We start from the raw sequence: 27751 nt of genomic DNA, 5'->3' as shown, positions 1-27751 counted from the left end.
AGATCAAAGAATGGCAAGTTCAGGATGTTGAAGATTAAGCTTTTGTTTTTAATGAAAACTTTTAAACACACAAGGAAGAGCGAATAGTGCAACCCACATTTTTGTTCACAGATTGAATAGTTCAAGGCTGAGCACGTGTCAGGGATGTGGTGCAAGTACAAGAGGGGCCAGGGGCTGGAGGATGAGAGATGGGGTCATTACATAAAGACACGCATGAAAGGCCATTGACAGGGATAAGGGATGCATCTACCATATGCATATGCTATATGATGACCATGATGCATAGTTTTTTGGTACTTTCTACCTGGCAAGGAAAGGAGATGGGTTTGGAGTAGGTGACAGGAATTAAGACAGAGGGGTGATAGAATTGCACATGGCTCTTGTGAACTCCAGACCCATGGTAAAGATGGCAAGGGCAAGGAGGTAGGGCAGCTTGTAACAGCAGCACTGGAGAAGTGACCAAATCCATGTTCTCTGGTTTCTTAAGCAGGTAGAGAAAGAATATTCATCCTTGGAGAGTATACTGAGGGACTCAGTTTCACATAGGAAGCTAGTTTTGAACTACTTTGGGAGAAATGGAGTATGGTTAATGGAGAGTATTTTGTGTATAACAAAAGGGACAAGCAGGTACTCATGGGCTTTGTGGGGAGGAATGTGTGTTGTACTTACATTGATGATGAGAATTAGGGAGACTTATGGGCCAAGAGGATGTTTCCTCTGTGTGTGTGTGTGCGTGTGTGTGTGTGTGTGTGCGCGCGCGCTTTAGGCACCTCTGAAGTCCTTATGGTAAAACAGAAGAAACAATGGCATTTCAGATCCTGAAGATGAAGATAAAGGTGAAGTAGCTTGTATATTAATTCATATACAATATATATCTTTTGTGTATTAACTTCTCAGAGATAGTCAAAACCATCTTGTCAAATGAAGGATAAGAACTAAAACAGTGCTCTTAATCAATCTTTGGATAAGTTTTGTTATCGACACACCCATTTTGTTAATCTTGTGTTAAACATATTTGGTCTTTCATTGAGAAATCTAAGAAGTGGGGTTTCTTTCTGATTAGGCCCCATAATGCTCTTGTCCAGAGTTCTCTAGAATGTTTGTTAATAATTTCATTTGTTCCAGCAATGGAACAAATTTTTTTATTATTTTTATTTTTTTTAATTTTTTAATTTTTATTTTTTAAAGATTTTATTTTTTTATTTTTTTTATTTTTTTAAAGATTTTATTTATTTATTCATGACAGACAGAGAAAGAGAGAGAGAGGCAGAGACACAGGCAGAGGGAGAAGCCGGCTCCATGCAGGGAGCCTGATGTGGGACTCGATCCTGGGTCTCCAGGATCACACCCCGAGCTGAAGGTGGCACTAAACCTCTGGGCCACCAGGGCTGCCCCAGCAATGCTTTCAGACACTGCAACTTTTGCTAATGTAGGATATATTGTGTACTATTAGTCTTGGGCTAATGTCTTTCAGTGTTTCTGTACCTATGTATTTCTTTGGTGATACATAGGCCAGCTGCCTCTACAGTTCCTGCAAGACAGAAGGATTTTTAAAAAAATTTTTTTTTATGATAGTCACACAGAGAGAGAGAGAGAGGCAGAGACACAGGTAGAGGGAGAAGCAGGCTCCATGCACCGAGAGCCCGACATGGGATTCGATCTAGGGTCTCCAGGATCGCGCCCTGGGCCAAAGGCAGACACCAAACCGCTGTGCCACCCAGGGATCCCAGAAGGATATTTTTTTAAGTCCTGATATTTTGGTAGGGAGGGCAGAGGGAGAGAGAGAATCTTTTAAAGTTTTTATTTATTAGAGAGCACAAGCAGGGAGAGGAGCAGAGGGAGACGCAGACTCCTCACTGAGCAGGGAGCCCCACATGTGGCTGGACCCCAGGAACCTGGGATCATGACCCGAGCTGAAGGCAGATGCTTAACCGACACCCACCCAGGCACCCCAGGTGCACTCTTGATCTTGCCCATATATCACATTGCCATTCAGTACACGCTGCAAGATGAATATGATTACTTAATCTTTTTATAGTTGAGGAAAGTGACACACTTGTGAGCCGGAAAAATGTTAGAAATGTAAAAACAAACACTTACACTTTATAGGGTTTTCTCTCACTGCTTAGAGCTCTTTATCATTCTATTATCAACCACTCATCTGTGGATGAAAAATGCCTAAATATCATTTAATTTTCATAAAGCAAATAATAAAAGATTCTTTAACACTTTATTTTTTTAAGATTTATTTACTTATTTTAGAGAGCATGAGTGGGAAGAAGGGCAGAGGGATAGAGTGAGAGAATCAGCAGACTCCCTACTGAGTATAGAGCCTGATGTGAGACTCTTGTCTCATCACCCTGAGATCATGACCTGAGCCAAAATCAAGAGTTAGATACTTAACTGACTGAGCCACACAGGCACCCCCAAAAGAGATTTTTTAAGATTGGCAAAACAAATGAGAAATAGATGTGGTTTTTGTTTTAAATATTTTATTTATTTATTCATGAGAGACAGAGAGAGAGGCAGAGACATAGAGGGAGAAGCAGACTCCCTACAGGGAGCCCGATGTGGGACTCGACCCCTGGACCTGGGATCATGCCCTGAGCCAAAGGCAGACGCTCAACCATTGAGCCACCCAGGCATCCCAAGAAATAGATATTTTAATTTCTATATTAAATATAAGAGTTCTGTTTAGCATTTTCTTTCACTTTCCACTTGCTACTTCAGAAGTCATAGAGCAATTGGAACCCAAAGTAAACTTTTTGAGCTCATAGTCACTACTCTTAAATTGCCAACTGCCATAGTTGTAGCCATTGAAACACTTGTAGGTTTTTTTCTAGCTTCAGATAGTTTTAAGTAGTTATTTCACTTAGTTTTTTAAAAGAATTGTCATTAAGTAAGAATGATGGAGCTGTGGTCATTTGTAGGTTGACTAGGAAACATTTGTGTCTTCATTAGGGTATGTTCACAAATTAATACATCATTACTCTTGGTATTAACAGAATTTAAAGTCAACTCGTGTGTGTGTGTGTGTGTGTGTGTGTGTATTTTATTTTTTTGGTAAATGTATGGCTTTCCAGGAAGGATGAGTCAGTTTCTTGAGTGGATACTAATTCAAGTGCACATGTCTGTAACTATGTTGTGCCTTATGTTCTCCTGTCAGCACACACAGTTCTTTGGCAGTTTGGCTTTTGAGCATGTCATCATCTCCTAACAACAGTTATGTTCTCAAAAGGCTGGAGAGAGAGGAATTGAAAAGAAAGGCAGAGGAGGAAAGACTTCGCCTAGAAGAGGAAGCCCGTAAGCAGGAAGAAGAAAAGAAGCGGCAGGAAGAGGAAGAAAAAAGAAAGGCAGAAGAGGAGGCTAAGAGAAAGGCCAAGGAGGAGCTGTTACTAAAAGAAGAGCAAGAAAAGGAAAAACAAGAAAAGGAGAAGCAAGAAAAAGCCATGATTGAAAAGCAGGTACTGTATGACTCTTCATATGGACTCTCTTGAGGGGTTTAATTAGTATTAGGTAAAATTAGTTAAATTTGAATGACTCATAATACTTGAAGTTTTTTCTTAAACTAACAAGACTGGTTATTAAGTATGAGTTACTTTGGGCAATAAAAGTGAATTTTGTAATGTTTGCTGTATGTCAGTTCACATTCCCCAAAAGGTAAACCCTAGGATGAGAATTTGGATGCCAGTACTTTATTTGGGATAAGATCTCAGGAAGCTGGTAGGTAAGTGAGGGGAATGCCAGCGTACGTGCACCAGTGAGTAGCTTACTATGGACCACTGGGAGTTAGTTCCTTTGGGACTCTAAGAAACTGTGGAATATGCCTTAGAATGGTCCCTCTGAGGATTGAGTAAACTGGATTATTTGTCAACTCCTGCCTCTCATGGCTGTAGGTCACTCCTTGGGGAATTAAATTTCTGAAACTCCTGGGGCACCTGTGTGGCTCAGTTAGTTGGGCGTTCAACTCTTGGTTTCAGCTCCAGTTGTGGTCTTGGTGTCATGGGATCGAGCCCCACATCAGGCTCCATCCTCAGTTTGGAGTATGCTTGGGATTCTTTCCCTCTTCCTCTCCCTCTGCTCTTGCCCCTCCCCCAACTTGCGTGTGCACACACTAATAGGTAAATAATACATATAAATAATAAAATATATATAAATAAAATATTTAAAAGAAAAAAGTTTCTGTAACTCCTGGCCACAGGAGACTGCTCTCAGACACAGGAAGACCTTGGCAGGCAGTACTGGAACTATCTGCAGGTAATTTGCATGATGGACTGAGGCTATGTGAGTGAGGCCTGGGATGTCTCTGTGTCATAAAGCAGGCTGTGTAAATCCACACTGAATATTGAGAACAATATCCACTTTGAGGTAGATGATAATGTGGAAGAACATGTGCATATCCCAAGGAATCCCACTACAGTGCTTTCTCAGCTTAGTAAAGTCTGTGCCTTGGTTTACCTGTTTCTGCCAGAAGGAAGCAGCAGAAGCAAAGGCCCAGGAGGCAGCTAAACAGATGCGTCTAGAAAGAGAACAGATCATGCTGCAGATTGAGCAGGAGCGACTGGAGAGGAAGAAGGTAAGAGCTAAGGATCAGGAGGAGTTAGGGTGAGGCAAGAATAGGAAATGAATCCAGTTCTGTTCTGTAGTTGTTGGGTAGAGGGATCTTAAAATTGTCTAATTAGGTCAAGTTTGTTGATAGTGCTGTTCAAATCTTCTGTATCCTGTGTCTCTGCCTCTCTCTCTCTCTCTCTCTTTCTCTCTCTCTCTGTGACTATCATAAATAAATAAAAATTAAAAAAAAAAAAAAAGGGATCCCTGGGTGGCGCAGCGGTTTGGCGCCTGCCTTTGGCCCAGGGCGCGATCCTGGAGACCCGGGATCGAATCCCACGTCGGGCTCCCGGTGCATGGAGCCTGCTTCTCCCTCTGCCTGTGTCTCTGCCTCTCTCTCTCTCTCTCTCTCTCTCTCTCTCTCTCTCTCTCTCTCTGTGACTATCATAAATAAATAAAAATTAAAAAAAAAAATCTTCTGTATCCCATTGGTTTTCTGTCACCTTGTTCTATTAGTAACTGAGAGAAGAATATTAAAAGCTCCATCTGTGATTATGGATTTATCCATTTCTCCTTCCAGTTCTTACCAACTTTTGTTTTATGTTTTTGAAACTCTGCTGTTAGGTAAATACATATTTCAGATTATTAAGTTTTCCTGTTGAATTGACCCCCTTTATTGCTAATATATCTTTATCTCCAGTAATAATTGTCTTAAAGTCCACTTTATCAGCCTTTTTATGATTAGTGTTTATATGGTAAATATTTTTTCCATCCTTTTACTTTGAACCTATGTGTGTCCTTATAAGAATCTCCTGTAAACAGCATATAGTTAGGACTTGTTGTTTGTTTTTTTTTTTTTTTTTAATTTTTATTTATTTATGATAGTCAGAGAGAGAGAGAGAGAGAGGCAGAGACACAGGCAGAGGGAGAAGCAGGCTCCATGCACCGGGAGCCCGACGTGGGATTCGATCCCGGGTCTCCAGGATCGCGCCCTGGGCCAAAGGCAGGCGCCAAACCGCTGCGCCACCCAGGGATCCCCAGGACTTGTTGTTTTAATCCAATTTGATAGTCTGTCTTTTCATTGGAGTGTTTTATCTATTTACATTTTATGTAATTAGGGATAAAGTTGGGTTTAAGGAGGCTGATTATAAAGCTCCATTCCCATGGTGTCCTAGATCCAGCCCAGACTTTGTACTACTTTAAGCCTGAGAGCTAGGAGACCAATCTCTGGCCTCCCCTTCTGACCTGCACCTCAGCTTCACTTTCTCTAGGGTGGTCCTCTAGAGTGACAGATGGTGATTTGTTGATTTTCAGATAGTCTAAGGAGAGGAAGGAAAAAGATGGGGTACAAACCATTGATTCTGGTTACTATTTCACTTCTCAAGCATCTGACTTTGTTCATAGGGCAGAGGTGTATATCTGCAAAACTGATGGAAAACCTTTCTGTACTCATTATCCTCTGCTGATGTTTCTCTTTTACAAGTTTTCTGACATTAAATTGCATATAGAACCAACTGCTTTTTTTTGAGAACCAACTGCTTTTATATGTATTTGATATTATAGACCTTTTACCTGGTTCTTTTTGGTTTCTAGAGAATTGATGAAATCATGAAGAGAACAAGGAAGAGTGATGTGTCTCCAGAAGTGAAGGTAGGGTGTTCAGTGCCATTTTGATAATTTATGGACTGAGAAGAAAAGAATGGCACAGTACATTCAGTGGGATTGTAGGTCTTGCAGAGGAACAGCCAGAAAAGTTGAACTCTTCCTACTTTGTTCCTGGCTAGATTAAGGAAGCTGTCAGTACCTGGAAGGAAAGAGAAGTCTAAGAGAGGAGTTTCAGAGACAGGGTGGTAATGAAAAATTTCCTCCAATAAGAGGGTGTAGGGATGCAGAGAGAGGCACAGTAGTCCCTGAATAAAACAGAAAATGGTGACATATTAATAAGGGAAACAGCTGATTTGTAATAAGCTCAGAAGACTCCAAGAATTACCATGGAACAGGCAGATGGCTCAGCATAGTTCCAAATATCCTTTGGTGCTTTTCAGAAGCACCTGTCTTTCTGTGTAAAGTCTTCCTTCCCTGTATTTGTTTTCAGAAGGAAGACCCAAAGGTGGAGCTTCATTCTGCTGTGTGTGTGGAAAATAAGACAAAACCAGTTGTCCCGAATAAAATAGGTGAGTGTGAGAACTGGTTCTTTGGTTCCTTCCTTTCAGCATAGCCCTTCCTATGGGGGGCAAGCACCCGTGGGTCTTCAGAGTGTTATTGCTGGAAGGGGACTGTGTAGTTTCCCTGCTGGGAGAGTCTTCATGTCCACCACAGTTCTGTCAGGTCCATTCAGAAAGTGGTACTCTAATAGTCCCAGCACAGAAAGCCGGCCACCTGCTGGCCCATGCTACTTTCCAGGGAGCTTACCAGCTGGTCAGGTTCTATTCAGAACTGACTCTGCTATACTATTGTGGTTTCTCCTATCTTCTAGACTTCTAGCCAGTCCAGCTCTTCTCTCTCGAGTATACTTAAAACTCCTTAGCTGTGTATATACCATGGCAGCCAATGTCAGAAGGGCGTGTCCATCTCAGAGGCACTCTATCTCTCCTTTGCCTTGGGGCTCAAGAAAACACTTTGCAGAACCTGGGGACCTGTACAGTATATGACACCAAGCCTCCTGGGTGGGTCATGAGTCCTGCACAGACACTGATGAAGTCATTAGTCTTCTTTTCCCTGTGTGATGCTGATGATATGGGGTTCTTTTTGCAAAACAGTGCAATACTGTTGGTAAAGCAGTTATTTCATTGTTCTGGATATTTTATGGTTAACAGAATGACTTTGTGTTCTCAATCAGAAATAAATGGATTAAACACCTGCCAGGAAGTTAATGGTGTGGGGCGTACTGCGCCAGAAACTTTTCCCCGAGACATTTTCTCTAATGGGCTTAAACCAGTTGGGGGACTTGTTCATCTGGACACCATTGATGGGAAATCAAACAGTCTGGATGATTCAACTGAAGAAGTTCAGTCTATGGATGTGAGGTAAGTTGATTTATTTTCAGTGTTTGTTGATCACTGCCTCTGTTGATTTTTTTCATCTTTTACACATGTGAATCAACTAAAGTAGGTTTGGTTGCCATTCAGGAAAGCTATCAGTGTTTTATTAGAGTCTTTGGTCCGGTTCCTTAGAAGTAGAGCCTAGGAGGGGTGCCTGGGTGGCTCAGTGGGTTGAGCATCCAAGTCTTGGTTTCAGCTCAGTTCATGATCTCATGGGTTGTGGGATCGGGCCCCATGTCCAGCTCTTCACTCAGCAGGAAGTCTGTTTGAAGATTCTCTCCCTCTGTCCTTCCCCCCACTTGTACACATGCGTGTTCTCTTTCTTTAAAATAAATATTTTTTTTAAAATAAGTAGAGCATGTGACAAGTATTCTAAAGCATGGGATTTATAGGGAGAATTCTCTGGAACAAGTGTAGGATTGGAAGCAGGATGGGGTTGGGGGAAGTGCTGGGGCTCCCGGGCCCATGTCTGGGCCATGCCAGAAGCTCTCATTGATGACCACCAGTCCATGATGTTCTGGCTGCAAATTACATAAAGCTTTTAACTGTGATTGAGCTGAGCACTCTTCTCAGAGATTTTGAGTGGTGATTTTTAGTTTTGTTTTGAAAACAATAAACAGAGATAAACCTGAAAAAAAAAAAAAGCAAAGATTCTGTTTTAGGTAATCCTACAGGAACTCTGGAGGATGAATTTCCACCAGAGTGGTCTGATTAAGGGAGGCAGCCTTTGTGCCACTGTATCCATCAGTCATTGAGTGTGGTCACCCAAGGTGGGGGATGCAGTTATAACTTCTGTGGGCATAGGGCTCCGAGTAGCCAAAGGCAGTTGTCCAGAGAAAGAGTGGCAGCTATGAGCTACCAGCAGTCTGCTTGCTCTGCAGCTGGCAGATGGGTGCACCCAAGAGGACCCAAGTAGAATACCAGCAGGACTCAGTGTCCAGTGTCTCATGTTAAAGAAACTTGTCATTGGAGACTTGATAAAGGATCTAATTTGCTTTCAGATACTAAAATCTTAAGGAATTCTTAAACTGATGTGTTTGTGGATAATACCACCTGGCAAATTGATCCTAGATAAAAGAATTCAATTAGCATGTGGTTGGAGCAGAGACACTGAAATGGAGAGTCTTGGGCAGGGCAGTTGAGTGGGGGCAGCTGAGTCAGGCGGCAGCGACGGCATTTTGCAAAGTTCTGTCAGAGCTCCAGCAGGCCAGAGCTTACCCTTCTCTCCTTGGCTGCAAATTCTCAGCTTCATCTGGGGAGGATGGGTCTTTCCTAGGGCACAGTGATTGTAAATATCCCAACTTGTGCACTCTGGCCTTGAGCCAGATATGTAAAAACCCTGGGTCCAGCTCCTTGTGACCACTAGAGCAAATTCTACAGAGACAGCCCTTGCCTCCAGTCTCCCTCTCCTCAGCCCCTGGGGAAAAACAGCTGAGGCATCTTTTTTTTTTTTTTTTTTTTTTTTTTTTTTTTTTAAATTTTTTTTTTTTATTTATTTATGATAGTCACAGAGAGAGAGAGAGAGAGAGAGGCAGAGACACAGGCAGAGGGAGAAGCAGGCTCCATGCACCGGGAGCCTGACGTGGGATTCGATCCCGGGTCTCCAGGATCGCGCCCTGGGCCGAAGGCAGGCGCCAAACCGCTGCGCCACCCAGGGATCCCACAGCTGAGGCATCTTAAATATTAGCACAACATCTCTGCCCCCACCCCATGTTGAGCCTATATCTGCTTTTTCTTTATGTCTCTTGGAGTGGGAAAGAGGATAAGACACAGCATCAGCCAGGGTTCAAGAAAGTAAAGGGGCTTTGTGTGTGCTCCGAGTTTTCCTCTAGCCACCTCTGCATTTAGAGAGAGATGACTCCTGGAGGTTGTACCCAAGCTTGTGACATTTCTCCTCCCCACACTCTGACCAGCTGTTTAAACCCAGGGAAAGGAGGCAAGGTGAGGTGGAGATGGGGTGGGTGTTTCTGCTAATGGGGCAGTTTGCCCAGGCTCCAGCCACCAGAAGTGGTGTTAGATCTGCTACTGCCCCTTAACTAGGCTGAGTATGAAGGAAATGGATTTTCTGAGTTTTTTCAGTTCCACGGTTTTTTTGTAGATTCTTCTCTCAGGTCTTATAAAGGAAGAACAGTCGAGCCTGGCAGCAGCCTTACTCTGGCTCTTAAGAAGGACTGAATGATGGGACCTCACATTCCAGCCCACCACTCATCTGAGCTAGGCCTGTGGTTGACACAGCTATGAAACTTCTTCTATCTCTAGGTTGAAGAGAGAGCGAGCCAGGCCTGCTGGGCAGGAGCTGGATAAGTCAGGGTGGGTAGAGTGGGCTCTCACTTTAGAGAGGGAAGATGGAAGAGATTTGCTCTGCAGGTGACTGGATAGGTCCGTGTTCACAATGCCTCCCACCTAAACTGAACACTTAACTGCAGGTGGCTCCACACAGACTTCCTCAGTATGATCACATCACTCTCACAGGAGCCTGGTAGGAAGAAATGATTGTTCACCCCATTGTACAGCAGAGGAAACTGGAGCCAGGGGACAAAAAGCAGCTTGTCCAAGGTGGTACTGCTAGAGAAAAGCAGGACCAGGAGCCCCAGCGCTGATTAGGGCCCTTCCTCTGCTCAGTTTTAACTTCTAGCATTTGCTTTTTATTTGGTTTTACCATTTTGAAGGTTTTGGAAGTGGTTGTCTTCTCTGCAGTAGAGTGTTGGTCAGCCTGTGGTTCTTATTTTCTTATTTCCTGGGGGCAGTGTGAGCTTGGCCTTCACAGCCCTACTCAGTCCACTTCCCTTGTTCTCCTCCATGGGGGCCTTGCGTCTATCAGTGTCTCAGAGTTGAACTAACTTGTATTTTTTGTAGTATGTTTCACACCAGCTCTGGCTCTAAATCCATCTTCTCTAGAAAGGTAGTATAACAAAATATCACAAATAGAATTAATTTTTGCCTCTTTCTCTACCTCTCTCCTTTCCTGCCCTCCCACCCCCACATTCCAGTCCTGTTTCGAAGGAAGAGCTTATCTCTATCCCGGAATTTTCACCAGTAAGTGAAATGATTCCTGGGGTGTCTCTGGACCAAAATGGAACTGGTAATGCCCGAGCTCTTCAAGATCTCTTAGATTTCACCGGCCCCCCCATGTACCCTAAGCGATCCAGTGAGAATCTCAGCCTGGATGACTGTAACAAAAACCTGATTGAAGGATTTAACAGTCCTGGCCAAGAAAATACTCTGAACACCTTCTGTTGACAAATACATCCATCTCTTTAGTGAAAGGTACCGTACAGTCTTTTAATTATAGTCTAAATCTATACTTCTCCAACTGGGGTTTGTGAAGGTGGGAGAAACATCACTCAGTCTCTTGGATGGTTAGGTTTATTTGAAAAATAGAAACGTGAATATGAATACAGGTATCACCCGTTTTTCAAAAGTTCACACTATGCCAAATGTAGTTTATGAAAGATCTACATTAGTACCAGTTTACATTAACTGAAGGTAATCCAAAGAGGGTTTTCACTTTTACAAAAAACGACAAAATGTGAAAATTGTATTCAGTGTTTGTCTTGGAGCCAGCTGTTAGAGAAGCAGCATGTGCCCTAAGCAGTCAAAGTGTCTCCACCAAGCTCCTTCCTGAGAACTGCCCTCAGCATTCAGCTGCCATAGCTCTGCACTGTCTGTGAGCATCTGTGCTTTCTCTCCATTTATTTTGCACATCCATTAGCAAGATGTGTTCTAAGGTATCAGAAAAGCCTAAGAGGTTATTTTTGGGGTCTGGAGATACTCAAAATTTTTTTCATGTAAGTTAGTGGTAATTGCCTCTTAACCTTACGCCATGCTACAAGAGGTTTCATAGGAACATTCTTTCAGATAGGAGGAAAACCTATATATAGTATATACTGCAGCACACACATAATAATTGAGATGGATTCAAGTAAATCCTTTGTATGAGAGCCTTTAGTGCCACACCCCACCATGCCTGCTCTTGCTATTTGGGGTTTGTGGATGGGTGTGTATGTTGAGAGTACTTCTGAAAGTTTGATCAGGCATCTATATGGAGTAGCACCATTTTTAGAGGCAAAGAGAAAATGCTGTAATAGTGGTGCATGGTGATATTAATAAAATGAATTTCTCCCCTACTTTTACTCAATGACATCCCACATTCTATCTACAGTCATTTATATTACAGTGATGAGCATTGGGCCAAATGTTCACTATTTTGTTAACCCATTCTGGAATCTTTTATTTTATTTTTATTTTTTTTTAATTTTTATTTATTTATGATAGTCACAGAGAGAGAGAGAGAGAGAGGCAGAGACATAGGCAGAGGGAGAAGCAGGCTCCATGCACCGGCAGCCCGACGTGGGATTCGATCCCGGGTCTCCAGGATCGCGCCCTGGGCCAAAGGCAGGCGCCAAACCGCTGCGCCACCCAGGGATCCCGATTCTGGAATCTTTTAAAGCAAACATTTAATCTTGGGTCACATCAGAAGGAGTGGGAGGATGGAGAACTGAAGTTTGTGTCCTGAAGCTTTTATTCCTCACCTTTGGCATTTTTTCTTGCAAAAGTGGGTTTTAAACACTGAATTTATGGGACTTAGTTATATATACCTCACATTGGATTTACTTCAGTTTGGGGCTTGATTTTGATGATGAAAACATAATTACAATCTATCATTAAATCCTTTCAAAACTTAATTCCAATTGTCTTCCCATTTTAGAGTCTTCAAAACATTTTTATATTCTCAGCACACTCTCACTTTCTTTTTTAACTTTATTTAAATTCAGTTAATTAACATATAGTATATCATTAGTTTCAGAGGTAGAGTTCAGTTATTCATCAGTTGCATATAACACCTGGTGCTCAATATATCACATGCGCTCCTTAATACCCATCACCCAGTTACCGCATCCCCCACCTATCCCACCTCCAGCAGCCCTCAGTTTGTTTCCTATGGTTAAGAGTCTCTTACGCTCCACTCCTATAACAGAACTTCAATGCCTGATAGGATATAGTCCAACCTTTCTGTTTCTCGAATGAGGAAACATAAGATGCCTGTTCAGTCAGAGGAGCATGCAGCTCTTGATCATGGGTTTGTGAGTTCAAGCCCCATGTTGAGCATAGAGCCTACTAAAAAGAATATGAAGGTCTATTTTGGGGCACCTGCCTGGGTCAGTTGGAGGAGCATGCGACTCTTGATCTCGGGGTCATGAGTTTGAGCCCCATGTTGGGTGCAGAGATTACTTAAAATCAAATGAGGAAACAGGTTGAGGAGACCACATGACCAGGGTCACTGTATTTTGTGTACATCTTCCTGTGCTCAGCTGTCAGCTGTAGACAGTACATCTTAATAGTTCACCTCTCTTGGCTCTTGGGAAAGAAGTTGTGGCCCTTTCACACATGAAAGGGTATGCATGGCAGGTAGTTTTAGAATAAACCATGTTCCTAGAGAGTATTATGCTAAGTCAAATTAATCAGTAAGAGAAAGACAAATACCATATGATTTTCATCATATGTGGAAATTAAGAAAACAGACAAACAAAAGGGAGAAAAAGAAGCAAACCAAGAAACAGACTCTTAGCTCTAGAGAGCAAACTGCTGGTTACCAGAGAGGAGGTGGGGGGGGGGGTGGTTTAAATAGGTGATGGGGATGAAGGAGTACACTTGTGACGAGCACTGGGTGTTGCATGGAAGCATTGAATCACTATATTGTACACTTTTTAAATAAATTTATTTTTATTGGTGTTCAGTTTGCCAACATATAGAATAACACCCAGTGCTCATCCCATCAAGTGTCCCTCTCAGTGCCTGTCACCTAGTCACCTCCATCCCCCGCCCACCTCCCCTTCCCCCACCCCTAGTTCGTTTCCCAGAGTTAGGAGTCTCTCATGTTCTGTCTCCCTTTCTGATATTTCCCACTCATTTTTTCTCCTTTCCCCTTTATTCCCTTTCACTATTTTTTATATTCCCCAAATGAATGTACACTTCAAACGAATAGTACACCGTGTTAACTGAATTAAAATAAAAACTTAAAAAATAAAAAGAATGGGATAGAAATAAATAAGCATGTGTTAGTTGCTTGTTTTGACTGCATTTGGCTTCTTAAAATAAGTTCTCTGAAATCTTAAAATGTGTTTTTAAGATTTTTTATTGTGGGGGAGTTTGTTGGGGGTTTTTGTTGTCACAGTGGTTGGGGGCAGCACTGATATTAGGAAAGCAGAGTTTGGGATATTAGCATCCTACAGGTTTTTGGACAGTCACAAAGAGAATTTGGCCACCTAATAGAGTAGTCCTACCCAAAATGCTGTAGCACTTCAATTGAATGATACTATATGAGCCAAGGAAAATATCATTACCAAGGGGGTAGAAAGTACCAGACAGTGTGATCATTTTAGTGAAAGAGAATAGATACATTGTGCTCTCTTCATTCATCTCACCTGGTTTTGTTTTTGAATTGACACAGGTGGTGTTTGGAGAACCCATGAAGCTGCTGGTAGTCAAATCCGAGCTGCCGGTCCTCTGAAGAAGCTCCTATTGTCCTAAATCATCGGATTCCAAATTATTAGATCAAAATGTAACTGTATTCCTAGTTAGTATGTCAAACACCGGCCACTCTTGGTAGAAATCTTGAAACATTGGCCTCGTTGGGCTTTAGCAAAGTTTCATGTTACAGTTCTATTTATGAGCTTCAGCTGCTGATAAAGCGCTTCTTGTACTACTTTATTATCATAGTGAGCCTCTGAATAACCCAGGTGATCCTGTGTTGGAAATTCACCTTATAGCTGTTCTTATTCCCAAAGTTGGAGTACATAAACATGTAGATGTCTTTTCCTGTAAATATTCTAGACATTAACCCAGACTCTACTTAAGCATATATACCAAACTTGGGCTGCTTATCTCCCTGTGTTTAGAAGAAGAAATTCCAGAAGGTTTTCCCCCTTCTCTGGGATTTCTTTGTTGGAAGTTACTATCAAGAGGCTTTTTTTTTATTATTAAGCTTAGCCACCTGTAAAATGTTTGCCCCACATTACTCCTTGGGGACCTAACAGAATAAGTCTGGTTGATTAAGGAAACAAGCAGTGTGGAATGATTTCTGTTCACTTACGCATTTTCTTATAGATGTGGGCACCTGAATCTAGCGAGAATCTTGTCATTGTTGCACCTTTAAAAGTCTCCAAGCCATCGAGTGGCTTTTGGACTAAAGGAAGTTTAAATGAATTGTGTATCTCATGGACAGGTGGTTGGTTTTCATGTTGTTGCTATTGCTTTTCTCTTGGATCTTGGGGCCCTTGTTTACTCCTGTGTTTGCTCTAATGAAGCTAGGCACAAGTGAAAATGATAGTGTTCTGGAACACGGGGGCCCTGAATTGGACCTAATATGTCACTTTAAAGACTTTAACGTAAAAACATATGAACAGGGGACACATGACGCTAGAATGTATAATCCATGTGTTTCATGCCATATAATAATGTGTTTTCTTAATTTTATTTCTTGTGGTAAAGTGTGACTTTCAGATTAAAATGACCTTCTTTGAAACTTTTTTTTGACTTGTACAGTAAAGAGTTTGGAAAATATCCATAATTTTGAGGTTTGCAACCAGGAGATAAAAAGAAGTCTCGATAGTAATCTTGTTCATGTGCTTTTAAAACCAGCTACAATTTAAGACTTCATTAGTTATGGAAACTGTATGTTTGTGTATGTGTATATATTAAATAAAATATATGCCTCCAGTAATGCAGTGCCATTGATCTTGATGAATATCAGGGTAAAATCCCTTTTATGACAAGCACACAGAAAATGATAGCATGGTCTGACTTTCAAAAAACGCCTCACCATCTTTCTTACAGCTTTATTTTGCTGTTTGTTTTGTTGTGATCTGTTGTACCTCACAGCACCATTGTGACCGTGGTGATGCCTCATTTGCATGATTTGTACGTTGTGTTTAATGTGAAATACATGTTCATTGAAGAGTCTGATGGCTTGCTAGTGTTTTGTTTCTGTAGGCTCAATGAAGAAATGTTCTGAAACCAAATCAAATTTTTTAAAACCTATGTGGAGAAAAACCAAAAATCCTGTGTGGGTGTCCTTTCCCTGTCAAACTCATTAAAATTTCTCTGTTGTCAGTTCCAAGTGCAACCAACTGGAAATAAGCTTAAGTGATGAGCTGTCCCTAGGACATGATGAACTTCTAGGTATAGTAAAGTTGCTGTATTTTCATACCACTGATGTGAGGGAATTCTAGCTAGCTAAGATGCAGTTAACCTTAGTGCAATCCACAAAAACAGTCCACATAGTGATCTGGCATTTAAACAAAATTATAATGGGTATGGTGATCCTTATTTTCCAGTAAGCTAAAACCCAGGCTAGCTGTGTGTGTGTGTGTGTGTGTGTGTGTGTGTGTGTGTGTGTGTTTAATTCATGGCCTGTCTACAGCCTGAGAGACAGTATCAGCCAAGACCAAGAGCCAAGAGGGCAGAACTGGAATGGGAATGTTGGAACTCTCATGATAACTTTCTGCCCTGCCATCTCTGAAGCCAGGGATCCAGTCTATGCAGCCCTCCTCAGTTCTGCTGACAAAGTCTCTGTTGAGTGCACAGGAGTGGACATCCTAAGTCTTTCCCTGTACTGAGTGTCTTTGACAGTGGCATTACAGCTAGTGTCTGTCATCTTGAGCCCTGGCCACAGGGTCACAGTGGTGGCCAGTCACTCCTAAGAGCAATTTTTATTTCGTGAACATTCTAAAGTTTTCTTAGTATGTACAGGTTTTCTATTAGTCAAATTCTTTGTAAACTAAATTTGGAAAGCAAATATAAAGAACTATTTTGTTTCGAGAGGTGCACTGGGGCACATTACCCATTACATTGGCCACAACACAGAGTGACCTCCATCTCCACTCTTCAGTATTGTTCAAGAAATGCAATTATGTGAGAAAGTAGAGTGAGAATGCTTAGAAATAGAAGCCTTTACAGATAGTGTTTGGGAATGGGGCAGACCCAAAGAGAAACAAGTGAAAAGCTCTTATAGTATTTCCACAAGTGAGCCAACTACTAAGGAAAAATCAGTAGTTTTCTTACACATTAATAATAAACAGGAAATCCCAAGAAAACCCAGAAAATTCCTGGAAATAAACTCTATCTAAAACTTGATCAGCAGGGACATTAGATGTAAATGGAAAGACATGTCCCCAAGGTAGGAAAACCTGTGTGTGTGACTAATAGTAGGTAGCCCTCACCTTTGTGCAGTATTTATAAATTGAATCAAGTCCCAGTCAATGGAATTTCTTTTTTGCAACTTGTAAACATAATTATACGGTACATGTAAGAAAGTGAACACAAAGCTAAGAAACTTTTTTAAAATGAGCTTTTTTTTTTATTATTTATGATAGTCACACAGAGAGAGAGAGAGAGAGACAGAGACATAGGCAGAGGGAGAAGCAGGCTCCATGCACCGGGAGCCCAACGTGGGATTCGATCCCAGGTCTCCAGGATCACGCCCTGGGCCAAAGGCAGGCGCTAAACCGCTGCGCCACCCAGGGATCCCTAAAAATGAGCTTTTTAAAAAGGGAGAATCTCCCTGAACAAACAGCTAAATATGTGATAAAACTTCAATAACTAAAGCAGTGTAGTCTGATAAATAGAATTTGAAATAGAAAATAGGCATCAGGGATCCCTGGGTGGTGCAGCGGTTTGGCGCCTGCCTTTGGCCCAGGGTGCGATCCTGGAGACCCGGGATCGAGTCCCACGTCGGGCTCCCGGTGCATGGAGCCTGCTTCTCCCTCTGCCTATGTCTCTGCCTCTCTCTCTGTGTGACTATTGTAGATTAAAATAAATAAATAAAGATTTAAAAAAAAAGAAAAATAGGCATCAGAGGATCCCTGGGTGGCGCAGCGGTTTGGCGCCTGCCTTTGGCCCAGGGTGCAATCCTGGAGTCCCGGGATCGAGTCCCGCATCGGGCTCCTGGCATGGAGCCTGTTTCTCCCTCTGCCTGTGTCTCTGCCTCTCTCTCTCTCTCTCTCTCTATCATAAATTAAATAAATAAAATCTTTTTAAAAAATAGACATCAGTGACATACCCAAGAGACATAAGAATATAATGTTTGATGGAATAAGAATGGATTATTTCTTCCTGTGGAGAGATAGCATGTGGTTTAGTGTCTCCCGAGCATCAACTGAGTATCTCTGATGGGTTTTGAATAATGGCCCAGAAGTCAATGAGGAAATTATAAAGACAGGAGCAGGAACCAAGGTATAGCTACCAATTTTGATTCAAGGTTTAATTCAGGGGAGGATTTAGGCACGAGGCTTGGTACAAGTCTAAAGATCTTGAACTGATGCCCCCCACCCATCAGAAGGTGCCATGATCTCAGGAGGCGAGAAGCAGTGGCCTCTACTTGCCATCGTTTAAGCTTCTTTTGCAGGAGTGGACTTTAAGAGCAGCGCATCCACAGTTCCTGCTGTATCTAAGGTGGTCCTAAGACTTCTCCAGATTATGAGGTAGGTAGGAGAGGGTTACTTCCTTGAGGACACACGGCTGGAACTTGACAGTGCTGGGGCTGACTCCAGGGCCCCAGCTTTGGTACCCCCAGGGGAGTTGACAGGTTCTTCTGCCCCTGAAAGCAGCAAAACTGCTTTTGCTAGAACAGGTGCTTATAGCTGAGAAGGGCTAGAACTCCTATGGGGAATCCTAGTTCTGAGTGTGCTTTTTTTTTTAATTGTTGAGATATTCACATACTATAAAAATATCCCCCTTTTTCATTTGAGTGTGCTTTGCACGCATTTCTTATCCATCCATCCACTCAAAGCAGCAGAGTTTGGCTGTATTATTGGTTCATGTCCCCATTGTACCTAGAAGCAAGAACATGGGATTTGAAAGTAGTATTCCCTGAACCAATCACTTCCCCATCTTCCTGTCCCAACAGGCCAAATTAATGCGGTGTTTATGTAACCTGATTTATGTGGGCTGTTCAGTGTTGTTTCACATTCTCTGTGCATAAATATTGGATCAAATTCCAAACACAGGCTCACTCATCAGATACCTAGTATGGGCCTTCTAAGTCAATGAGAAACATGGAGTGGGTGAAACTGAATTAAAATGCTTTGAAAAGGATGCCTGGGTGGCTCAGCAGTTGAGCGTCTGCCTTTGACTTAGGGCATGATCCCGGAGTCGAGTCCCACATCGGGCTCCCTGCATGGAGCCTGCTTCTTCCTCTGCCTGCTTCTCTACCTCTCTCTCTCTCTCTCTCTCTCTCTGTCTCTCATGAATAAATAGTCTTTTTTTAAAAAATGCTTTGAAAATTCTGACCCTTGAAGACATGCTTTTAACAGTGACCATCTGATCTAGTGGGCATAGGGTGGCTCTATTTGACTCTTGTTTTGGGGACAGATGGCCCATGTTAACTAGGAGGGAAATATTTTTCTTTTTTGACCCTAAGATCCAAGTCAGAGTCCAAAACAGTGGGCACTCCACACACAGCAGGAAGAAATCACTCCTGCTGCAGCCCAGAGCCTGAGAGGCACCTTTCAAAAGACAGAGGGAGCTGATAGGCTTCAATGTGACACCTAGTGAACTCACTCCCCACCTCTTCTTGCAGCTGTGCAGTAAATAAGAGAGAAGCATCTGTGAATCAATTAGTAAATACCAAAGTTTAATCCTTCCAATTGACTCTGAGGGATGGTTGATGTTAGGGAAAAAGCCTAAAATGACCAGCCTTATGGACTTCCAAGATAGTGTATTAGAGCAGGCTTTTCCCATGTCCCCTTATCTCAGGAAATGCAAAAAACAACGAATAGAGTCCCAAGGAATTGGAACTTCATGTAAAATAACTTCTTTTTTTCCCCGCCCCCTTCCAATAACTTCCTTTTTGACTTAGAGCCAGCAGCCTTCTGTTGACTGTCCTTGTCTTTTAATCACATTTTCCGGGGAATATAAAAAATAGTGAAAGGGAATAAAGGGGAAAGGAGAGAAAATGAGTGAAAATATCAGAGAGGGTGACAACATGAGAGACTCCTAACTCTGGGAAAGGAACAAGGGGTAGTGGAGGGGAGGTGGGTGGGGGGATGGGGTGACTGGGTTATGGGCACTGACGGGAGCACTTGACAGGATGAGCACTGGGTGTTATGCTATATGTTGGCAAATCGAACTCCAATAAAAAAAGTTTTTAAAAATCACATTTTCCTAGTGTGTGCAAGCTCATCTTTGAAACGACCAGAAAGTCGTCAACAAAGAAGGGATAGCTAAGAAGGGGCTCCGTCTTGCAAGTAGACATATGGAGAGCTTGTGGGAATGCATGTAGTCCCCAGGGTGGGATGCAACGCTTGTTTTAGAACAGACAATCTTATTGGTACCATGGGAAGGAAGAAATAAATTTCATTTGCTCAGTGGACCTGACCTTCAGAAGGGTTCTCAGGGATCACTCCTGTGCAGTGATGGCCCTGATGGCTGTTATGGGGTTTTCAGTATTCACTGATGGTAAGAAATTATCCAGAACGTGGAAATAAGGCCAAAAGATAACCTGCATGCCCTTTCAAAGACCTGCTAGAGCGTGGTCTTAGCGCAGCAGCCCAAGGGCCACTGAGTCTCAGGGGACGTAGCTTTGTGTGACTGGCCATGTGCTTGGACTAGGACCCAGTCTCTGGAGTTACTCACTTGTAGATAGAAAGTTGCAGATGACTTTTGTCTTACAGAAAAGTTAACTCTAAAGGTTATGCCTCAAAAAAAAAAAAAAAAAAAGGTTATGCCTCTTTGTTCCTATAGGGCACTAAACAATTTTGTATGTAATTTTGCGATCTCATCCCACCACTTGTTTCCCAACAAATGTATGTCCTGTGGTGCTGCATGTATACCCACATCCGTGTGCCCAACAAGCAATCCCCATATCCTCAATTGACCCAGTTTTGTCATCCTGCTCCTTGATGAATTCAACACAGTTTTGACACATGCTCATGTATGTTTGTATCACAATTGTGCCTGTAACCTTTAGGAAGTTACACTTTGATGATAAGGAAGCCTTAAGTCCTCAGTAGGTTTGGGAAATTACAAACAGCTGCTATAATGGCTTTATTTATTTATTTTAAAATATGGAACACTTGACAAATTTGCGTGGCATCCTTGCGCAGGGGCCATGCTAATCTTCTCTATATCGTTCCGATTTTAGTATATGTGCTGCCGAAGCAAACACGCTATAATGGCTTTAAAGATTTAAATTAAATGCTGATGTAGTGGATGTCATGGTATACCACCTGGATGGACTTCCTCTTTCAGACTGAGGTATTTGTCCTTCCAGCTGCTGGAAGGACAAGCTTTGCGTAGTGGCAGTATCGTAGCCAATGAGGTTTATCAGATGCTGGAAGGACAGTTGATGAGGCTTGGTGGTGGAGTTCCTCCCTGAGAATTGACTCTTTTTTTTTTTTCATTGAAGTTTGATTTGCCAACATACAGTGTAACACCCAGTACTCATCCCATTAAGTGCCCTCCTAAGAATTGCCTTTGACTAAGGGAGGCTGCCTCACGGAGGTTAAACCCCCTCACTTGGGTAGCCTGTATCTAATGGATAATGTGGGTGTACAAAAACCCTTGCCTCAAAGTGGGACAATTCAGAAGGGCTGTCTCAGCTTCAGAGCTGCTCCCTGTGGGTTCACCTGAGGCCTTTGTTGAGGCTGCATTGCAGCCCAAGTTCTCCCTCCTGCTTCCTCCATTCCTCTGTGTACTCCCCATGTGCCTCCTGCATGCTAACTGGTCTCAGACTCTGTTCCTAGAGTACAAGACCTGAGCCAGCTAGGCATTGTACTAAGAGCTTTCCATGCACTCTCCACTAAACCTTAGCAATGGCTTTCTGAGATAAGCACTGTTGTTGCCATGCTCACTTTACCATGAGGACCAAGACAGGTGAAGTTGTTTGTGCAAGGCCACATACAGTCAGGAAGTACACAGCTGGGCTCCAAAGCCAAGGTCTGCTTTTGAGCCTGTGCTTGCCTTAGCCTACTATACCTCAAAGTTCCTGTTTGGGAAAATCACACAGACTCAACCCTTTGAGGCTCTTGCCAATTGACACATCCCCTAGCTATATTTACAAGTTTTCCAGTTATTATGTGTAGTTATGATGGGTAGTGAGGTCAAGTCTGCTGTTACATATTTTTGTATTGTTACAATTTGGGATGAGACATTTATTTGTGTGATTCTTTGATTAATGTCTATCTCCCTCATTGTAAGCTTCTTGACAGCAGGGCTGCCAGACTGCCTAATATTCCTACCACCTAACACAGGAATTCAATAAGTATGTGAGTGAATAAACACAGTCGTTACTGAGGAAATCTATGAATTAAAATCCATGGCTTCTGATCTGCATATCTTTCTGTCAGACCCACATTCTATCATGACAGTCTAAAGGATCGTGATTTTTTGTTTTTGTTTTTGTTTTTTTGTTTGGTTTTTTTTTTAAAGATTTTATTTATTCATGAGAGACACAGAGAAAGAGGCAGAGACACAGGCAGAGGGAGAAGGAGGCTCCCTGTGGGGAGCCTGATGCGGGACTTGATCCCAGGACCTTAGGATCACAACTGAGCCAAAGGCAGACAACCAACCACTGAGCCACCCAGGTGCCCAAGGATCCTGGTTTTTGTGTTTGCTTTTGGATTCCTCAGCACCTAGAACACCATCTGTCACAGAGTAGCCCCACAATAAATCTTTGTTAAATGAGTGTTGTTGTTTTTGTTGTTATTGTTTTAGTTAAGAATAAATATACCAATTTGGATGGTTCCACTGCATGCAGCAGAAAGTGGCTTCAATTTTAAAGGTATTTATCAATCACATATGATAGTATGTGGCAAGCTCCGAAGGCAGCTCATTGATATCAATATTCTGGAGCAGCATTTCTCTGTCTTGGCTTTAAGAAGGCAACATCCCATCCTCATGCTATTATGGTCAAAGGGATGAAGGTGTTCGTGTACAGGATGCTCCTTGTACTGCTCCCTCCTTCTACCAGGAAGGTAACTCTTTCTCAGAAGCTCCCAGCAGATATCTACTTTTCCTTGGCCAGTACTAAGTCTTACACTGACCCCCTAAGATAGTCACTGGCCAGAGGGAAGGGGATGATCACGTATGTTAGTTAAAGTAATACTAGCTTCTCTTTTTTTTTTTTACGTAGGATCTTTTATTATTTTTATTTATTTATTTATTTTAATTTATTTTTTATTGGTGTTCAATTTACTAACATACAGAATAACCCCCAGTGCCCGTCACCCATTCACTCCCACCTCCCCTCCTCCTCCCCTTCTACCACCCCTAGTTCGTTTCCCAGAGTTAGCAGTCTTTACATTCTGTCTCCCTTTCTGATATTTCCCACACATTTCTTCTCCCTTCCCTTATATTCCCTTTCACTATTATTTATATTCCCCAAATGAATGAGAACATATAATGTTTGTCCTTCTCCGATTGACTTACTTCACTCAGCATAATACCCTCCAGTTCCATCCACGTTGAAGCAAATGGTGGGTATTTGTCATTTCTAATACTAGCTTCTCTAACAATTACTCGTGAAGATGCTGAATGTCTCAGATACGACAGAGCTTTTTCTCCCTCATGTGAAGTCCAACACAAATGTGCCTTATTATAACTCTCCTCTAGGTGGTAATCTGGGGACCAGACTCCTTCCATTTTGTAGCTCCTTCATCTTCCAACTTTATCATATTTTTCTGCATCAGGCCCACAGGATAGGGAAAGAGTATGGAGAAGACACACAACTTCCCAACCAACTAGTCCTCTAAGGGACGCATACCAGTTCCATTCATATTTCATTGGCAAGGACTAATCACATGACTCCACATAGATAGATTGATACAAGGGTTGGTGGGAAGTGTAGTTCCTGGCTGGTTTGCTTCTTTCCAGATATATTGCTCACCCCTAGCTTTCCAAAAATTCTGGTCATACCAATTCACTTTTACAAAAGACCTACATTCATACCTGTTTTTGCTAACTGAAAAAAAATCAGAAAATAATTTTCACTTTTATGAAAAAAGCTGTTGCCACACTAATGTAGGTCTTTCATAAAAGTGAAGTGGCTAATGCAAACTTTTGGAAAACAGGAGATACTCTTGGCTGTACGCTATTTTGGCTTAGCACAGTTTTCATAGGAAGTTTGGATGGAAGGGAAAACCTGTACTGTGCAAGGGGAAGCACAAGTAATTTGGTGTATAGTTCGTTATTTCTGTTATGCCATGATTAATTTAGCCAGAGCTGTGTAATGGGAATATGATGTGAGCCACATATGTCATTTTCAGTGTCAACTAGGGGATCTGGGAAGAGAGGGGCAGTAAATAGTTTGATTGCATTATTGTAAAATCTACCACAGGGTCCATTCTGTTCTCTTTCCCTACTAGTCTGAAGGGAGAGTAAGAAGAGCTGGTATGAAAAAGTAGAAGAAACTAGGGGGGCGGTACCTAATAAAAAAGGAGTTAAACAGGTTAAATTTATCAGACAAATGAAGTTTTTGAGAGCTTAATAACTTTTGGATTGGCATCTGGGTTGTACCAGAACACACCAGACTGCTTTTGGTAGGAAGAGTTATGTGAACTGAATTTATCAAGGATCTGGGGGAGGAGCTTCAGGAAGGGGGCAGTAAAGATTTAAATAAGGGGAGTAATAAACAGTTTGCAGTAAAACTAAGTTTTAAACCTAACCTCATTGTTCCTTTTTGCCTTGCATCAATGTAGATAGTCCCTATCAAACTTCTTTTCAAAATAGTTGCTGAGTTGTAACATGTTTTAACACTACAAATATTATATGACTTTCAGAATCAGGGGCAAGCCACTTCACATATTACATTGCACAAGAGTTCATCAGAAATAATTTATGGGACCAGTGAGCTGGTAGTAACAACCAAATCTTGTTTAGGAATTTGTCCTCCATCTCAGTAGGAAAACAGACATAAAGACAGTGACCAGAATGAGCCAAAAAGAATCTGCAGCATAAGCCTATTTAAAAACATTTTCTTCCAAAAAAAAAAAAAAAAAAAGAAAAAAAAAAAAAAAAAAACATTTTCTTCCAAACAGTATAAATCAATTCTGTTTGCGCCCTGTTGTTGACAAAGCCCTTAAAACAGTAAAAGTAAAGAAAGGACAGCACACACACACACACACACACACACACACACACACAGCCTATCTCAGGGGATGGAAGAAAACAAGGAGGAAACAGGGCCAGGTAAGCATTATACATCGAATTTCATTTACAGTATTAAGCAACCCAAAGTCAGTTAAGAAAAGAGAAAACTCACCTGGTTTTGGGAGTCCTGGGTTATAAGGACTAATGTAGTTGCTGAAGGCATGACCAACACAATACAAACCATCTATACAAAAACTATGAGAAAAATCTGGGCCAACAGCATTGTCAAGGGATGAGAAAGCTATTTGTCCTACTTATTTCTAATTATCTAATTCTCACATTAGCATTTTAAAAAGAAAGCTGTATAGAAGGGCAGCTGGCAGTTTTCCCCAGAAGCAGTGTCCCTCCAAAAAAATGACAATACAGTGGGCACTTGGTCTAAGTCTGTATCAATACCTGAGTCCTTTTTTTTTTATTTGACTTTTTTTTTCTGGTTTCAGAATTAGTAGTCTAAAAACTACTATGAAGGTAGTTGCAATAGCAATAAAATAAATTTTAAAAAACTACCATGAATTTCAACAAGCCTCTCCATCTTCTGGTTTACAGGGAATACACATTTTAGAGAAGTGGTTCTCAAACCTGAGAGTGCTTCAGAATCTCTGGGAGGCGCTTGTCGAAACTATACTGAGCCACACCCCCAGAGGTTCTGATTCAGCTTTGAAGCAGAAGTTGTGTTTTTGTTTTTGTTTTTTTTATTTTTAATTCTTTTTAAATCTTTTTTTTAATTTTTATTTACTTATGATAGGCACACAGTGAGAGAGAGAGAGGCAGAGACACAGGCAGAGGGAGAAGCAGGCTCCATGCACCGGGAGCCCGACGTGGGATTCAATCCTCGATCTCCAGGATCGTGCCCTGGGCCAAAGGCAGGCGCTAAACCACTGCGCCACCCAGGGATCCCCTCCTTTTTTTTTAAAATTCAATTTGCCAACATATAGTATAACACCCAGTGCTCATCCCATCACCCAGTCACCCCACTCTCTCACCCACCTCCCCTTCTGCAACCCTGTTTATTTCCCAGAATTAGGAGTCTCTCATGGTTTGTCTCCCTCTCTAATTTTTCCCACTCAGTTCCCTTCCTTTCCCTTATAATCCCTTTTGCTGTTTCTTATATTCCATGTATGAGTGAAGCAGAAGTTTTAAGATCTAGTGCATGGTCCCACTCTTGTTCCTTTCCTTCTAATGTGATAGCAGTAATATGTCAGAGAGGGTCTGTTCCTTCAGGTCTGTTCCTTCAGCCTCGCTCCCAGACAGAAGCATCAAAGCTGACCCTTGATGGACTTGAAATGTAAGCAAGAAATAAACATTTGTTGTTATAAGCCACTCAGATTTGGGGATTGTTATTGGAGCATAATTTGTTATTACTAACACAGAATCCTTGTATTAAACATACTCAGCATTCAGTAGCAGATTTGGCTTTGCAAAGAAAAATAAAATAAATGGAAAGGTAGATAATAACCTATTTTTGTTAGCTTGTTTTGTGTGTGGGTGCATGTATATATACACAGCAAGAGCTATGTGACCTTGTGCAAGCGACTTAACCTCTCTGTCCACAAAGTGAATAGCAAATAGTGTGAAGGCCATCTGCTTGTGCTGTTAACCAATCAGTCTGAACAAAGATCACCTCGTTCAAAGATGATTCAAATAATATCTATCTCTACATAATAAAGTACACAAAAACTAATCACAGAAGGGAGAGAAGAGCATATTTATGAAAATTATTGACTACAGAATTCAAAAGGAAAAATTTATCACCAGATTAGCATCCTTTTGCAAGAAGTTAAGATGAAATGCAGTCAATAGGACAATTTGAGAGAGAGAGACGGAATGAAGCAAGGAAACTAAAATCTCAATAACAATTTAAGTAAAAACAGAAGCAAAAATAATGCTTTGGGAAACCTTATAAGTAATATTGAAAGCAAATTTGAGTTGTACAGAATGCCAAAAAAAAGGATAAAGAGACAAAAATGATAAAACAGAGGGATGCCTGGGTGGCCCAGCAGTTGAGCTGAACCTTTGGCTACAGTGTGATCCCAGAGTCCCGAGATCAAGTCCCGCATTGGGTTTCCTGCGTGGAGCCTGCTTCTCCCTCTGCCTCTGCCTCTTTCTCTCTGTATCTCTTATGAATGAATAAATAAAATCTTTTTTAAAAATGGTAAAACAGAGAACCACCACAGATAATTGCTCTTCCTAAAAGACCAGAACAAATAGAGCAGAAACAGTTCTTGAAGGTAGAAGAAAACCTTCCTGGACTGAAGCCATATATATGCAGATAAAAAGGTCTCACACCTCCTAATCAGGCAGATGGGACAATACGTGCAATGGAGTGGAAGCAAAAGCAGTTTTTGTCTTAAACTGCAACACTTCAGTACAGCCAGAACACTGAGTACAAGCGAGCAGAAGGCTAGAGAGGTGAAGTATGAACCAGATAATGAAAGGCCTTATATATTATGCTGAGGACTTTGGGAAGCAGGAAGCAATATCATGTATAAAGAGAGGAAAATGATCATTGCTGTGGGGCTTAAAGAGAGTGGTAAGAGTTGATAACAGCAATTATTGGAAATGAGAGAGGTCACATAGAAGAGGTACCAAGGTTCTAGCGGGTATCCATAAACTTGTAGTGACATCATTCTGTTATAGTTGTGTGACTTTTTCTTCCCAAGCAGTACTTGAAAATACAGATGTAGACATGGAAAATGCAGATAACTGGAGTGTTTAAAGGTGGTCGTTTGATCATTTTGATGTGTCAAAGGACAATTCCAGAGGTTCTGCTTACAAGAGTGATTGAAGTTAAAAGCCATGAACTTAAGTCAGGGAGAAGATTCAGGGGATGTGAGAACTCTCTGGTCTTTGAAGAACAAGTACACTGGGAATAAGGGAGAGATAGGACTGCAAGGATGAGGATGTGAGTCCAAATAGACAGAAATTGGACACTTAAGGTTTTAGAGATGGAGCAGTATAAAGTGATGAATGTCTAGATTTTCTAGAATATGTGCCTGGGAATGGGTGGATAAAGTAGA

At 41.7% G+C, this 27751-nt stretch overlaps 1 protein-coding gene and 1 non-coding gene across 22 annotated transcripts in view; one reads left to right on the top strand and one right to left on the bottom strand.

Moving 5' to 3' along the window:
* Positions 1–15551, top strand: part of MAP7D2 (MAP7 domain containing 2) — a 108745-nt gene extending 93194 nt beyond the window's left edge. For 14 of the 21 annotated variants that reach the window (XM_038587032.1, XM_038587028.1, XM_038587025.1 and 11 more), the window contains 7 exons: positions 3167–3464; positions 4472–4576; positions 6142–6198; positions 6644–6722; positions 7388–7574; positions 10580–10856; positions 14041–15551. In XM_038587032.1, coding sequence (XP_038442960.1) covers positions 3167–3464; positions 4472–4576; positions 6142–6198; positions 6644–6722; positions 7388–7574; positions 10580–10829 — 976 coding nt within the window. In that variant the 3' untranslated portion in view covers positions 10830–10856; positions 14041–15551. The remainder of the gene's footprint in view (positions 1–3166; positions 3465–4471; positions 4577–6141; positions 6199–6643; positions 6723–7387; positions 7575–10579; positions 10857–14040) is intronic. The other 7 variants (XM_038587017.1, XM_038587033.1, XM_038587031.1 and 4 more) reach the window with 2 other exon arrangements.
* A 5096-nt stretch (positions 15552–20647) lies between these two features.
* On the bottom strand, positions 20648–20754 carry LOC119878139. Its single transcript, XR_005386570.1, has one exon. It is a non-coding gene; the product is annotated as a U6 spliceosomal RNA (small nuclear RNA).
* Between the last annotated feature and the right edge of the window lie 6997 nt (positions 20755–27751).

Source organism: Canis lupus, chromosome X, assembly GCF_011100685.1.
Source record: "Canis lupus familiaris isolate Mischka breed German Shepherd chromosome X, alternate assembly UU_Cfam_GSD_1.0, whole genome shotgun sequence".
Taxonomy (NCBI): Eukaryota; Metazoa; Chordata; class Mammalia; order Carnivora; family Canidae; genus Canis; species Canis lupus.
This window is presented reverse-complemented; position numbering and strand designations above follow the sequence as displayed.